This window comes from Hippopotamus amphibius, chromosome 16, assembly GCF_030028045.1.
Source record: "Hippopotamus amphibius kiboko isolate mHipAmp2 chromosome 16, mHipAmp2.hap2, whole genome shotgun sequence".
Lineage (NCBI taxonomy): Eukaryota > Metazoa > Chordata > Mammalia > Artiodactyla > Hippopotamidae > Hippopotamus > Hippopotamus amphibius.
In genome coordinates, this window is record NC_080201.1 from 30,791,267 (window position 1) to 30,807,340 (window position 16,074).

At 52.9% G+C, this 16,074-nt stretch overlaps 1 protein-coding gene across 1 annotated transcript; it reads right to left on the reverse strand.

The window, feature by feature from the left end:
* Positions 1-12,367: 12,367 nt before the first annotated feature.
* Positions 12,368-16,074, reverse strand: IRX5 (iroquois homeobox 5). Its single transcript, XM_057710571.1, has 3 exons — positions 15,315-16,074; positions 13,869-14,274; positions 12,368-13,705 (listed from the first exon to the last, which is right to left on the reverse strand). Exons 1-3 carry the CDS (start codon positions 15,561-15,563, stop codon positions 12,909-12,911), a joined length of 1,452 nt encoding a protein of 483 aa, XP_057566554.1. The 5' UTR covers positions 15,564-16,074; the 3' UTR covers positions 12,368-12,908.

Here is a 16,074-nt window from a genome sequence, read left to right on the forward strand (position 1 = left end):
GAAATTCTCAGATGAAATCATTTTCAATCATATGAAACCCTATTTATTGAGTAATAATGGTAAGCCCTCACATTTCTTGAGGGTCCGCCATGTGCTTTAGTGGACTTTGAGTCCATTATCTCATTTAATCCTCACCCTGTGAGGTAGGTAGTATATTTACGCCTATTTTATAGATGTGGATGCTGAATTTCAGAGAAGTTAAGGAACTTTCCCACGGTTGCACAGCTGGCAGAAGGCACAGGTGGGAATGGAATCCAAGATGTCTGGCGCTCAACAGAGTCCACCTTCTCAATCACCACAGGCCCTGTGCCTCTCTGTTCAGATTTCTTGGTCATCTAATCTGGCTCATTAATATACCCAAGATAATAGAGGGCAGTCAGGATTTGAATTCACATCTGTCTGACCCCAGAGCTATTTCAACCATCATATTTCTATAGGAAAATTCAAGTACACTTGCTTGGGATCCATTTCTTTGTTTTCATTTCCGTCAACACGTATTGAATACCCAGGAGCTCCAGGTTTTGGACTCTATGTTGGTGCTACAAAGATGGCTGGGGCAGGGGGACATTTAGGAGGGTATGCGATGATCAATGTGACAAATGGTGAGGCTCAGACTAGTGCAGTAGGCAGGGGAGACGGTTGAATAAGATCCCTCAGAAGGATATATGGGACTTGGGGAATGGATGCATGTGACGCATGGGGGAAAGGAAACTGTTGGCAGGTTTCTGAAGTCCTTCCACTGGGTCACTGCATGAAGGAAGGCAAGAGAAGCCAATTTGGGGTTAGGGTGAGGCTACAAATGAGAAGGAGGTGAAGTATATCTTCCTGAAGTATATCTGTTAGTTTGGGAAATTTTTTTTCCATCTGTCATTTTATCTGGCTTTATTCTTATATATATATATATATATATATATATATATTTCTTTTTATTATTTGTAGTTTTTATTCAAGTATAGTTGATATACAATTTTATGTAAGGTACAGGTGTACAGTACAGTGATTCAAAATTTTTACAGGTTATTCTCCATTTATAGTTATTATTAAATGTTAGCTATATTCCCTGCATTGTATAATATATCCTTGTAGCTTATTTTGTACCTAATAGTCTGCACCTCTTAATCCCCTACCCTGTTTTGTCCCTTCCCCTATCCACTCCCGGCTGGTAACCACAAGTTTTTTCTCTGTATCTGTGAGTCTGCTTCTTTTTTGTATATTTTGTTGTTTTTTTTTAGATTCCATATATAAGTGGTATAATACACTATTTGTTTTTCTCTGTCTAAGTTATTTCGCTTAGCATAATACCCTCCAAGTCCATCCATGTTGTCACAAATGGCAAAATTTCATTCTTTTTTATGGCTGAGTATATACAGCTGAATATACATATATTCCATTGTATATATATTCCACATTGAAATTAAGGAAACAATCCCATTTACCAAGCCATTGAAAAGAATAAACTACCTAGGAATAAATCTAGTTTGGGACAGTCTGAATTTGAGTTGCTTGTGGTCCTTCTGGCTGGAGAGACACTTCAGGTAGCCGATGAGTGGCCTGGAGAAGAGGTGAGAGCGGGGGCTGGATGTTGGCCAGGTGTGCTGCAGCACCACTGGGGGGCATGGCAGGCCTTCCAGGGCAGGTGGGGGAGGGCCTACCCAATAGACAAGCTATGCTGAAGGTTCCTGCCCCACCCCCACCCCCCACCCCAGGGAGAAAAGAAGAAAGGAGAAAGGGGCAAAGTGTGTGCTCACACGTGCATGTGTACATGTGTGTGTGAGTGTGTGCAGAGGTGTTAACTTTGAGTGATATTACAGCGGGAACCTAACGGCCACCTACTTGTTAGCACTAAGCAAAGTTCCCCTGTGTCTCTGTGGTCGGCTTCAGGAAGGAGGTGAGAGGGATGGGAACCTCCCACCTATAAGTATCTAGAAAAAGGGGCACTGACAGGGCAGGAACCTCTCAAAGGGAGGTGCATCTGCCTCCTCAAGCCCACCCACCCCTTCTCCAAAATTTGCTCAGAGCTGGAGCCTCCAACCTTCTCTCCTCCTGCAGAAGGAATGGAGAAGGAGCACAGTCCTTTGTGGCATCAAGGAGCACATTGGGATGTGGGTCTTAGCTTCTTATCCCGGAAGAATGACCCACAGATAGGAAAAAAGAGATTCAGGCCTTGCAGACCCAGTGGAATAGAAGGAACAAAAGCTTAGCAGTTTTGTAAGGATTCACCCATCTCAGTCCTGCCTCCCCAGAAGCGCACCCGGAGATGATTACAGTGCAAGGCATTAATTAAGAAAGGGGCGTGGAGGGAGCTGGGTGGGGAACGGGAGGCCACCATCCCTGGCTGCTCTGTCACAAACCGGCTGCGTGATCTTGAGCAAATTGCTTTACTTCTTAGGGCCTCAGTTTCCATATCTGTAAAATGAACAGTTACTATTTTTCACAGTGTGGTAAGCACATCTCTGGGAGGACATGGTATGACTTTAGGTAGGGGGGTGAAAAGATGCTCACGTGACCCACATAATCATTGGCAAAGCAGAAAGAATGGGGTTGGGGAAACCTCGAGAACAACCAGAGACCCTGAGAGATGCGAGTTGCCTTCAAAGATCAGGCAGCCAAGAACTACACTTAATTGGTTTTTTAACAATTGTCTTCCATTAATGGCAAGTGATATTAGTTTTTCAGTGACTGTGGTGGTATAAACATTCCTTTCAATATAAGTAAGTGGTGACAAAATTCAAAGGAAATTATGCTGTAAATAGTAGTTTCAGGAGTCAGAGGCTACAACGAGGATTGGGAGGGCGGGGCTCAAGTGAGTAAATTTCAGGGAACACTGAGCCAGGTAAGTGCTCTTTGCTTGCAATGCTGAGTCCTATGGAGACTTCTCAGACATTCCTCAGACATTTTCTAGGACCTGTCAGGCATTTACCAGATTAAAAGGAAAAATTAAAAAGAGAAAGAAAGGAAGGAAGGAAGGAAGGAAGGAAGGAAGGAAGGCAGGCAGGCAGGCAGGCAGCGAGAGAGAAAGAAAAAAGAAAGAAAGAAAGAAAGAAAGAAAGAAAGAAAGAAAGAAAGAAAGAAAGAAAGAAAGAAAGAAAGAAAGAAAGAAAGAAAGAAAGAAAGAAAGAAAGAAAGAAAGAAAGAAAGAAAGAAAGAAAGAGGAAGAGAGAAAGAAACCTGGAGAGAGAAAAAAACAAAAACAAAAACACTCCACCAACCAAAATAAACCAGGCCAATGATTTTTCTACCACATTCTTCATGAGAGCAAAGAGGTGGTGTTTATTCCAAATGAGTCCCTTTCTCCAAGTCGCCACTCATCCACTCTTTTATGTGATCCAGGAAAATCAGTCCTCAACTACCCATGAACATCTTTGCACGTATGAGTATTTAGAAAAAGAGCCACCTATTACCACAGGGTTTGGATTTAGATGCTGGATACAAATAGAAGGCAAACAAAATCAACCAACCCACCAACCAACAAACAAAAAAAACCTTGTGGTTTGGAACTAAAAAAAAAAAAAAGTCTCAGAAATGACAACTGTGTGGTAAGTCTGATGTCAAACTGTGTTAGCTGGGAAGGTGTCTGGGATGTTCTGGAACTGTGAGGATATTTGGAATCTAGGGCTAACAGATGTCTCACTCTGCTTGAAAGATGTTGAGATGCTGTTCCTAAGGGCCTGTGGGTTCCCTTGGGGACAAAGCCACTGATAGTTTTTACAGAAAAAATCCCCAAGCTGACAACTATAGATACAACACAAGGAGTCAAGGAAAGGATTGAGGGGGAAAAGAAAGCAAAAAACAGTCAAGCTGAGGCATTAAAAAAATAGAAAAAAAGAAAGAAATTCAGAATAAATGCATGAAAGGCCCATGACTGGAACACCTGTCCCCAACTCAAATCTGTTTGCTAGGAGTTGCTGTGTACAATGATGGGCAAAGGAATGTTCATTTTTGCTTGCATTATGTGAGATCATTGTGGGTGAGCAGGCAGCCACTTCCAACAGGAAAAATGAGCAAATCATTTCAGATGGCAATTATTCAGGGAAGTAAACACGCCTTGGCAGGGGCAGCAGTCCTAGTATTTCCTTGCTGTTGAGTATCTGGGAGAGATGACATACTCCTAGCTTTCCCTCATCTGTACTTCACACACGGATTCCTGAGGAGGCAGCCCGTCCTCCAGCAGCGTTGGAGGAGGGCTAAGATGTTTCCCGGCCCAGCCTAAAAATATCTCCCTTGACAGCCTGTCACAGTGTCTGAGATTCCACCATTATAAATTCATTCCTCTCTGTTAAGGCATTTTGTTTCCAGGAGTTCTCGGTTAAAATACAGGTAACGGTGAGATCTTAGTTTGGCTGAGACAGAGGGAGAACACAGTCTGGGAGTCAGAAGACCAAGGTTTCCAATTCGGTTCTGCCTATAAACTCACTATGTGAGCTTGGGCAAGTCATTTTCACTTCCTGAACCTCCACTGATTAAAAAAAAAGAAAAAGGAAAAGGGGGGAGAAAAGAAATAAAAGGGAAGATGCGGTTAGAGAGGTCTGAGATCTCTGGTTTCAGGAGGCAGGATCTGTTCACTGTGGGGTTTGGTCTGGACACTGGATGACCAGCATGCCCAGGAGAGCAAGTCCTTTGGGCCAAGGGCTCAGGGATCAGGTCAATGAGTGTCTTACTTCCCCCATCTCTGAAGAAAAAAAAAGTCCCTGCTCCTCACTTACTGTTGCACATCTCAGCAAATGGCAACCCCATGCCTCTGGGTTTTCAGGCCCAAATTCTTGGAGGCATCCAGGACTCCACTCCTCTTATTCCCAACATCCAATCCATCAGCAAAGCATGTTGACTCTACCTTCAAAATATTGCAGACCTGACTGCTTCTCTCCACTTCCCTGGCTACCATGCTGGACCAAGGCCACATTCCATTACTTCCCCTAAATTCTCCATCAGCCTCTTAACTGGTCCCTGCCTCTACTCTTGCCCTCCCAGAATCTCAGCTCCTCATATAGGTGGATGCCTTTAAAATGTAAATTAGATCCCATCTCTCCCCTCAAAACCCTCCTTCCCTTCCTCTTTCTCTCATCATAAAATCCAAAGATCTCACCAAGAACAAAAGGGCCCCATACAACCTGAACCTGGTTTTGCCTTGGTCTAATCCCTTCCTACAAGTCTTCTTGCTGTTGCTCAAACCTGCTCCCACCTCAGGATCTGTGCACTTGATATGCCTTCTGCCCAGAACTCTTTCCCCCAGGATATCTGCCTGGCCTATTCCCTAACTTATTTCAGGTCTCTGCTCAAATGCCACCTCCTAGGGGACGCTTCTCAGACTGCCCTCCCCCCAAAAAGCACACTCCCTTTCATATCCTTACCCTACTTATTTTTTTTTTCCTAATGCTCATCACCTGGAGATTGGGATAAACCATTATCACACTTATTTGTTTACTTTCTGCACCCCCCCTCCCCACCAAATGTAAGCTCCAGGAGGGCAGGGACTTTGCTTTGTCATGGCTGCATCATCAGCACCTAGAAAGATACATCTGGCATATTATAGATGCTCAATTATGTATGTTGGAGGAAGATGCAAAAATAGTTTAAGTGGAACTGCATTAACATGGAGGCCAGCCCAAGCACTCCAATGGAGAGGTCAATGTCAAGATCTTCCCTGTACTCTGCTTCAGGAGGGCAGGATGTCCTGGGGAGGCAAAGTTAGAGCCAAATGTTGGGAGATCTGGGTGGGGCAGTGTGAGGGGGGTACGAGGTAGGCGGGGAAGGTAAAGACTCCAAGCTGAGTTTATAAGTTTATGGGCTGCAGGTTTTTGATTGAGACTAGAGGAAGTAGTTAAAGGCCCTTGGAGACACATTCCAAAAGACAGGAGCCTGCAGAAAAAGGGTGGGTTATATATAAATGAGAGGAGGTCTGAACTGTCCTGTGAACTAACTTGAAAGTCAATTCTGCCCCCATAGGGGATCCCAAGGCAGGTTGAGTCAGCTCCCCAAATCTCAGCTCTGATCAGAGCTGCCTTCTGAGGCACCCCAGTGTCCCCCTAATCGAGCTCCAGAAAGTGATGTACACCCAGAGGAGGTGGGGAAGGTGAACAGTGCTAAAGAACATCAGCCATTCTGGCAGGAATCTCTCCAAGTCAGAACCCAAAGTCTCAGTCTACCACCCTTCTCCTTTCCCCTGTGGTCTTGGCTAGCATCTCTGGTGAAGTGAAGTCTTAAGAGAGCGTGACCCGAATAACTGTATTGAAGGATGACTATGTGCCACCCACTAGAATCCTCCCAAAACAGGGGTGGTACAGGCCCATTGTACAGATGAGGTCACTGAGGTTCAGAGAGGTTATTTGATCTGCCCAAGGACGCACAGCTTAGTAAGTTGTAGAGGTAGGATTGAGCCACCAAGGCCCAAGGACCTAACCAGTAAGCTATAACGCCTCTGGACAACAGCCTACATCTCCATCTCCACACTGCCTGGGGCGCCCTGGTCACACTCACGTCCTGGCTTCTAGGACACTGCAGATGTGCTGTCCACCTCTGGGCCTGCAGCCATAGGAGTCCTGGGCTTCCCCCCAGGCCTGAGCCTCCAGCCCGCAGGGGGCGATGGTGGCATGGCTGGAGCCTGTGCCCCAAATCGGAGGCTGGTCAGCAGAAAGCGGCTAAGGTCAAGGAAAGCCCCCAAAGCCAGGGCTGGATGCAGGCGCTGAACCCCCGGAGGCCGAACCCCAGCTGTGAGGAGCGCCGCCGCCAGGCCGTGGGTGCAGACCAGAGCTCTCCAGCCCTTGTTTGATGAGCAGCGGCCAATAAATTCATTAATCATCGTTTTATGCCTCATCAAACCCCCTCCAAGCCCCTCCATGGGAGTTACACAAATTAGCCCCTGAAAAGACAGTAATTTCAGTTTAGCGAGGTAAGTGCTTTCTGATGGGCTCCGCGCACAGAGCTCTCCTGACAAGCCAATCCATCAGCGCGGAGGGGATGGGGCGCGGCCGGGCCGCCCTGACCAGCCAGGCCTCACCAGGCCCAGCCCTGCCCAGCCTAGCCTCTGGGGGCTACCTGACGAGGGTCTCCGCCTAGGGCGCCCCCTTTCCCTGGCTCTTTGCACCCATCCTCCGCAGTCTGTCTCAGCCGGCCTCTTGCCCCCACCCAAGCCGAAAAATCGAGGCCCCAGATTGGGGAAGGAACTTGTGGAGGATGGCGGAGAGGACGCACTGGCGCTGAAGTTTTGAACTCCCGCCCAGGGGAGGGTCAGAGCCAGACAGCCCTTTCTCCTCCTAAAGTCTAGATGTCGGGGTTCTGAGACCCTTTGAAACTATTGAAGGGTTGTGTGTACGACGGACATACATTATTGAGGGGAGGCGGGTATGCATGCCAGTCCTGAAAGAAATCCCAGGATCCAAAAGAGGGCCATTTGGGAACAAAGAAGGGGGTCTTTCCGTCTAAAGGGCGGCTCCACGGGACCCTGATGACCAGGGGTTGGCGGGCGGGGGAGGGGGGGGGGGGGACGCGCCTGGCCTTCTTCGTGGCCCTTGCCTCTTTCTTTCTGAAACTCCCACCGGGGGCGAAAGATGACGCCTGGGGAGGGAGCAAGAAAGGATGTTCTATCGAATGGGCCTGGCCAGTAGGACACCAGTATGGGGAGTTGGGAGTATGGGGAGAGGGGAGCAAACCGCAAAACATTGTGGCGAGAGGTTGGGTATTTGCAAGCACGAAGCCGAAGTCGCGCCGTCTCACTTTCCCGTCCCAGTGCATAGAAGGTCCCATGGGCATCCCATCAGGCGGGCAGGGCCCATGCCAAGGAGATGGACGAAGAGCCGCCGCCCAAGCCTAGCCGCCCGAATAGCGCGCTACGGCCGCGGAGAGCTCGAGCGCCCAGCGACGCGCCCCTCCTTCATTAGCTTCCCCTCCACGCGGCGCTGCATGCCTCGGAAAATAAGTTAGCAAACGGGGAGCCGTTTATCTCTTTTATCTTGGGGCCTGATCCAATTAAATAAGTGCACATTTACATTTGCATCCATCAGGCGGGAGCGCTGAGAGCCCGGGGTTTGCTCGGAGCAAATAAAAGCAGATTTCACTGGGAAAAGTGGTGTCTGGGAGCGCCGGGCTTGTCCGGGCGCCGGAAACGAGCGCGGCCGGGAGGGCGGCCTTGGGGACCCAGGGTTGGGGCCTGCGGCCGACTGGAGGCCAGAGATCCCCAATGGCCCGGAGGGGCCGGCCAGCGCGGCTGTGCTGCCAGAGCTGCAGCCCGGCCCCCGAGGCAATCATGTTAGGCCACAACCTGGGCCCCACCTGGTGCCTGGGACCCAAGTTGCATTTAGTGCAAAAACGAAAAGGAGATCAGCTCTGGCCTGGTCCAAAAGGGAGACCCGCGGGGTGGATCTAGGGACAGTCCCGCAGCTTTGGCCAGTTTTGGGGAAGGGCAGGAGGCAAGATCAGGGTCGGGCCGATTTGCTTCCTATGCGGTGGCCGAGTGGCAAAGAATGCTAAGAGTCAGGCAGAGGGCGCGCCCCCCCGCTGTCCCCAACATCTTTGCTTCGGTGGAGACCAGTTGAGACTGACTACCCGTTAGCACTTCTGGAGGGTAGAGGGGAACTTCCAGGTGCGCACCTCCTGCTTTGCCATGCCGACCTCATTAAAGGTGCTTTCGAAAGAGGGTTTGAAGAATTCGAGGGTAGTTTTGTTTTGTTTTTCCTTTTCCTAAAGATGTCCAACCCACAGGCCAAAAGATAGAAACGATCTTCGAGGGCGCGGCTGCATGGTCGACCCGCGACATGCCAAACCGCAGATTAAAACTGCGGGGTGCAGAGGCCAGGAGTAAACGGAATACATGCACCTGAAGCAGGGCGGGCGCACCGGCACTGCCTGGGCTGCGCACGGCGGCGGCCCCCACTCGCAGGCTGCTCGGGCCGCCCGCACATTTCTCAACTGCCTGCCGCCTGGTTTTAAAGACTTGTGCCCAAGCCGTGGCAGGAATCTGTAGGGTTAATACTCTTCTAGTCGCAGGCCCTGCTTTCCGAATCCCCAGCGTTAACTGGGTCCCGGGTCCCAGGCCGAAGCGAGCGGGATGGCGGGGCAGTTTACGTTTGACCCTCTTCGGGTGCAGAGCTAAGGCCCAGCTGCGGGTGGGGGGCATAGCCGAGTGTTGCCTAACTCCTCCTCTCTGCCAGCCGCGTGGCGCCCGGGGACCAGTAGGCGGCGCCCTTCCTAAACTGCATCCGCCTTCGGCTCCCTCTTGGGAGCGCAATCACATTCCTTTCACTTTGGGAGCTTTGCAAGGCGCTGTTCTGTGCCTCTGCCCGAGCTGGCAGCTGGTCAGGCGGGACAGGTGGGCTGGTAGGCACGGGCCCGTTCTGAAACCGCACGCACGACCACCCCACCCCACCCACCAGCCCCCAACCTTCCAGGCTCCAAGAGCTCTCCGCACATCTCGGGGAATGAGAGGCCCCGAGGGCTCTGCAAACTAGGAGGCCTCGATGGAGGCCCCTCACCCAGGCCGGGGAACGACAGTTCGGGCCCTGGCACCGGGATCTGAGGAGCGGGGAGGAGAAAGGGCCCCTTCTGCAGCCTCACCTCCACACCCAAGAATGCGCCCTGGGGGGTTGACTGGGCTGTTGTCCCCTCACCCCAAATCCCAGAAGCTGATTCGGCCCTGCCGAGAGGGTTAAGGGAAGAAATCCAGCCTATCCCCAGTTTGGCGCTGCCTGCAGGGGCTGACTGCAGGGACCCCACTCAGTGGTCCCGCGGCTTCTGTTGCCAGGGATTCAGCGACTCCTGGTCCCCTTAGTGCCAAGCTAGGGTCTGCTTAGGGGCTGGAACCAGCAGACAAGCGCAGGTGACAAATGCCCACGCAGCCCCAGCACCGAGGTGTTTTCGGCGCTGCTTCGCATAACTTCCGCGCCCCAGTCCAAGTCTGCGGGTAAACCCCGACCCTGGCACACGCCGGAAGATTTCCCCCAGCGCCCTTTGCAAGGCGCATCGGCTTCGACATGGCCCAAGATGCGGCCAAGCGGAGGCTCAGAGGCTCGAGGAGAGACTTGGACCTTACAGACACGCAACTACTTCTGGGATTAAAAGCGGGAGACATTTCCTAACTGCACATACCTCGATCCGCCCGGCAGGCCGCCCCCAAACTGAAAAGTCTCTAGACACCAGAAAAACCACTGGCCAGTGAAACCCAGCTCTGCAAAGAAAACCCTAAACTTAATTTGGGGCTTGTACTTAGGACGAAGTACTCAAAGAAAACCGTCGACTCTGCAGAGGCCAAGGGCAGGAGGGATGCGGACAGGGGGCAGCGATTTGGGCACCAGCTTTCCAGCCTCTGGTGGTTTCACTGCCCGGCCAGGAGGCGCCTCGCGCAGCCCCTCGTTGGGGAGAAACGCCGCGGGCTCCCCGGTGTGCGGTTCCCGTTCCCATGCAGCCCCCTCGGGCATTCGGTTCCCAGCCCCGAGCCTCGGCAATCAGACCGGGGAGGCCCGCGCCGCGCCATTTACATATTCCCGGGAACACAAGGAGGCCTGTAATTTTCCTTTTAAAATCATTGGGCAGGGTTTAGGATCAGTGCTTCCAAATCCCGCAGAGTTGATGTCGTCCTTAAACTCTCTCTTAAGAGAAGGAGACTGGCCTATTCTTCTGACTTTTTTAGAAGAGACGGTGACTCCTGGGGCTGCATATTCAACAGGGGGGAAAAAGCTGATTGTGAACCGGGCTGTCGGGGGGTAGATGGAGGGGGTTGGGGCGCGGGGGTAGGGCAAGTCATCTCTGGAATTCAATTGTTTAAAAAAATCATTTATAATTAAAGGGACAAAATAAAATACGATCGTCTCATGCATATTTAATCATTCACACTTCCAGCTTTGAAACCATTTTCCCTGCGTGAATTTTCTCACTAATTTAAACTCTGAAGTCGACTGCTGTTCGTGAAAACATCTGGACAATGATGCTTTCAAACTTGTTTAAATTCGAATAAGCTAAAGGATCCCCTTTGCAGGTTTAAAAAAAAAAAAGTAGCAAAAGTAAAAACTCCTGTGAAAGTTTGGGCTGTGTTTAAAAAACCAAGTAGGGTTAAAGCAGTCTTGAGTAGAAATGCAAATATGTGCATTTTGATTTAGCCTAATTAAACCGGTGTTATGTGCACACATTCTCTCTACACTCAGGCTTGGGTTTAATAGAGCAAATTAATTCCCCTCGCTGGGGTATGTTTTTGCTGTAAAGCCTCCCCTCCCCGGACCAGTGAAAATTTCCCACGAAATTCCACACGTCCGCGGTTCCGCATCTCCCGCGCAAAATGGAGACACAAGCACCAACAGTGCTGGCCGGCCTCGGGCGCAGGGCGGTATCTCTTCCTCATTTGGGATTGAGACGCAACCTGACTTTTCATTTTGAGATGAAACATGAGGGATTAAGCGGAGAAAATAAAACCTCAAAAATATTTTTGTAGCTACTCGGACTCTTGAATCCGAGATGGGAAAAGTGCTAAAGTGACGGCAAGCCTAATCAGGTCCACAACGGCCTCATTATCTAGGCAAACGTCGTCGAACTTTTGAATGCCCCTTGCCCCAAAAGGGGCCGGGTGGGGTGGGGTGGGGGTCTTCTGGTCCGTTCGCTGCTCCCCTTGCTTCGCCCAAGCGCCTATGGCGCTCCCTCCCCCACTTCCGCCCACTCACTCTCCAATCTCCGACTCTGCAAAGTGCAGGCTTGTAATTCAGGACAAGTGTGACACCTACCTGTGAAAGGGGGGAACCGTCCCCTCGCTGGTCCCGCGGCCCCAGCCCCGCGGCTGCGCGGGGCATCTACCGGGCCGCCTACCACCAACGCGGTTGCGGATGGAACATTTACTAATTTAATCAAATCCAGCGAAAGAGATCAATGCCCAATTTTGAAGGGGTAGAGAAGACAGTGACTTGGGAAAGCCTTCTCCTTGGCATCCCCTAATGCTTCCCGCCCGCATTAGCCCAGAGCACCTTTGAAATAGTAATAAGGGCTAAATCCGGCATAAAATCGAACTCATTAGCAAAGTTCACCAGCTGATTGCTTTGCATAAAACACGACACTGATTGGAAGTAATTAGGTTAAGCGATGGAGCTCGGGTGGTGTGTGTCTCTAGCTGGCTTTGCCATCTCTTCTCCCTTCTGGGCACACTCTTGGGTCTCTCTCCTCCCTTCTCCAGGGTCCAATCTCCCCCCAGCAGCCTGCATCCATGATCCAAATCTGCATTCGGGGCAGGGCCGGGTTCCCCGGGGCTCGAAGCCTAATTACGGTTTCCCGCTGTCACACTAGGTTCGGTGGAACCTTTCATTTCCCACTTCGAAAAAAAGTTGCAGTTTGCACCTTTTGTCCAGGACGGTGGACAGTTTACTGAGGCTTCTAAAAAGTAATGAGTGGCTCTCATTATGTTAAAATCTCTTTTAATTAAATATTTTGCATTTTACAAAGGCGGCTGCAGTTTCTTTTACTTTTTAAATCTAAGAGTATAACTTGTTTCCTTTCTGTAATAATACTTTAGTTCATACCCAGAAAAATCAATAGGTGTAAAAAATTAAATTAAACTTGTATTTTTAAACTATGAAACAGTTTTGGGGGAAACACAAATGTATATATTTATATTACAAAAAAACATTAAATGTCTGTACAGGTGTCTTAATTTCATAATTTACTTCAAAGATATTGAGTTATCAATTTAAATACAAAAATGCTACATTAAATATACAGAATAAGATTTAATACAAATCCTTTTTTAAATTTTTCTTTTCAGTTGGTTAAGACATTTTTGTGTGTGTGGAGATGTTTACATTTTTATGTCATCCATCTCCATGAACTATAAACTTTTTAGTAGAAGGGGTAGTTTTGTTTTTCTCTCATGTTGATGGAAAAATAACTGCCAAGGCCGTGTTTTTTTAATAAATTAGGAAAGTCCAGGACCGACGCAGCCCGCGTTAAATGTCGGACATACCTTTCTTCAGTTCATAGGGAGAGTCTTTGCACAGGTCTAGCTGGGACTGGCTCCGCAACATTTTCGGGTCTTTAGCCAAAGCATCCGCTCGGTTCAACACGGTCTGGTTTAATCCATTGAAATGCGAGCCCGGACCCGTCGTGGGGCCTGGCCCGGGTCCCGGGTGGCCGTGAAGGTGTCCGAAGGAGCCATAGTTCGTGTAGCCAGGATAGAAGGGCGCCGTGTAGTAGAGAGGCCGGGACAGTACCGTCCCGCTCGGAAAGGGACACTGAGCCGAGGGCGAGCGCGATGGCGCCGGTGCTGGCGACGCGCGGCTGCCTCCTAGGGCTTGCCCGGCTACGGGCCCGGGGCACGGTGGGCACGGAGAGCCCTCGCTCCCACCGCCCCCGTCCTTGACCTTGTCCGAGGATGTGGCGATCTCCGCCAGAGACCACAGTTTGGGCTTGGCGAGCACCGCCTGTGGCGGAGGCGGTGGCGGCGAGTGTATGACCGAGGGCCCTCCGGGACCGGGGGGCAGCTCTCCCGCGGTTGGGTGCGGGCCTGGAGCCGGGGCGCCCGAGGGGTAGTGAGGAGCCGGGTCCTCGGCCAGCCGAGCTGCCGCAGGCCCGGCCGGGGAGGGCCCGCCGGGGCGGGGGGGCCCCGGCAGCGCGTCGAGGCGGCCCTCGGATGGCGGCTCTTTAAAATCCGAGTCGCTGAGGCTGCCCTCGGTCTCCTTGCCGGCGGGGGTGGGCGGCCCCTGCAGCCGTTCACAGCCCGAAGCCGCCTTCTGCTCTGCTCCTCCTGCGGGCAAAACCCAGGCGGTCAGAGGCACGGAGGCCGTGTGGCGGGGCCCAGGTCCCCGCCTGCAAAGGTAAAGACCCCTACCCCTCAACCTCCCGGTCCTGTGCGCCCCCTCTCCAGGCCCCCCTTGTGCTCAACCCACCCCCTTCCCGAGCCCACCAACCTGCATCGGGGCCCTCGGGGTCGCCCTTGTCCTCGGGCTTCTGGGGCTCATCCTCGTCGTTCTTCTCCAGATCAATGTTCTCTTCCTCCTCCTCGTCCTCGCTGCGGTTCCGCGGCGTCCACGTCATCTTGTTCTCCTTCTTGAGGCGCCGGCGCGCGTTGGCGAACCAGGTGGACACCTGGGTGAGGGTCATCTTGGTGATGATGGCCAGCATGATCTTCTCGCCCTTAGTAGGGTAGGGGTTCTTGCGGTGCTCGTTGAGCCAGGCCTTGAGCGTAGCGGTGGCGTCTCGCGTGGCGTTCTTCCGGTACGCGGGGTCCCCGTACGGGTACGAGCCCAGGGGCGCTGCGTACGGGTGGTACCCCAAGGACCCTGCCATGCCGGGTGTATGGTCGTAGGGGGAGCCCTGCAGAGAACAGGCAGAGAGAAAGTGAGAGTGGGCCGTGGTCCCCAGTGCTACCTGGGCGACCGAAGCACAGGTTCCCTGCTCCCAGGGGTCTTCGGGCTTCCCCTGGGGTAGGGCAGGAGGGCTCAGACTCTGGGGCAACCCCTTCTCCTCCTCAGAAGGAAGCGGGGGCGCCAACTCCTGAGTCCTGGGGGCGCCTGGAGCCCTTCTGGCTTCCCCGGCCCCTGGTAGGCCCCCCTCTTCCCGGGCACGACCTCCTCCCGTACGCAGATCCGGCCACCACGGCCAGGCCCTCTACCCAGAGAGAGGCCCGGGCAGCGGCGGCCACTCTGAGCTCCGCGTCCGAGTGGCTGCGCGTTAGGAGCAAGGGTGGTGAGCAAAGGAAGTCAAGGATTTTTTTCCCCAAAGAGAAAGGCAAACGAAAATCTAAGCCTTGCTCTGGCACTCCCACCCCTCCAAAAGTGTTACCCCAAACCAAAGTCACGGCGCTTTTCCAGAAAGTGCACCCGGCCGAAAAATCCCGGATGCACCGCAGCTCGCCCGACCTTTCTGAAATTTAATACCTCCAAATCGGATTGCGAAGATAGGATTACGGATTTGCAACATTTTGGAGGACTAATTAAAGGCGAGGCCAAACATATTTACACAGACTTAGCACGCTTCTGTTCAGATTTCGGGTCTATTTCTTTTGAACTACTTTCCCCAAATGGCAAAACCGAAAAAATGAAATAAAGTAAAATCTGCAGGGCGGCCTGGAGTTCACATCTGAACCAAATGCTGCTCTTTAATTGCAGCGACCTCTCCCCAAAAAACCCTTTCCGCCAACTCCGCGATCAGAGCAAGACGCGGCTCTCCTCTGCCAGCAACTCCTGAGCCCGAGGCCCGGGCGAAGCCGAGGGAGACAATCGCCCAAGTTTGCAGGGGCCGCGAGGCTTGGCGGGGGCGGTCCGCGGTGGAGCCGAGGCCCGTGTCCCCCGCAGCCCCAGATCGCCCCGCGCGGCTCCAGCTGCCCTCGCCCGCCCCGGCCGCGGCTCACTCACCACGTACGAAGAGAAGGCGGCGGCCGCCGCCGCCGCGGGGTCTGCGCCGTACTGGAGGTGCGAGTTGTAGCCCGGCGAGGGCGCCGTGAAGGCGGTGGAGCCGGCGTAGGGCGAGAACGCGGAGCCCGACGACGAGCGGCCGAGCTCATCCGTGCGGGGCCCCGAGATGACGCTGGTGCTGTACGCCGGGCACGAGTAGAGCGCCAGCGAGGCGGACGGCTGGTACAAGTAGCCCTGCGGGTAGGACATGGCCACACACGGGCATGGGGCGCTCCGCGCCGCGGCCGCCAACGAGCCGGGCGGCGCCCTGCGAGGGCGAGCGGGCGGGCACCTGGTCTCCGGCTGCCCCGGGCCGCCGCTCCTCGGGCCCCAGCTCCCGGGCTCCGGCCCGCGGCGCCTCCTCGCTGGCTTCCCGCGCGCCTCTGGCTGCGACAGCCAAGCCCGCTCCTCTGCGCGCCTCGCTCGCCCCGGCAGGGTTTCCCCCCCTCCCTGGCTGCTTTCTCTTTTTCCCCCTCGCTCTTTGCACTGGGGGGCTCTGCTTTTGGCTTCGCAAAGGTCCTGCCAAGATGCTAAGTTGGAAATTGAGGATTCTGACGCCTTGTGCGCGCCTGAAGCTCCTCCTTCCCGGGGTGTAGTCGGTGGGAGGACTGGCAGGAGCCTCTGGGCGGCCGCAGCCAACCCGGCCGCCAGGCGCGCCTCGCCCTCTCCCTCTTCCTCCCCGGCTCCCTCTCCCGCTCGCTGGCGCTCCCCTCGCCCCTCC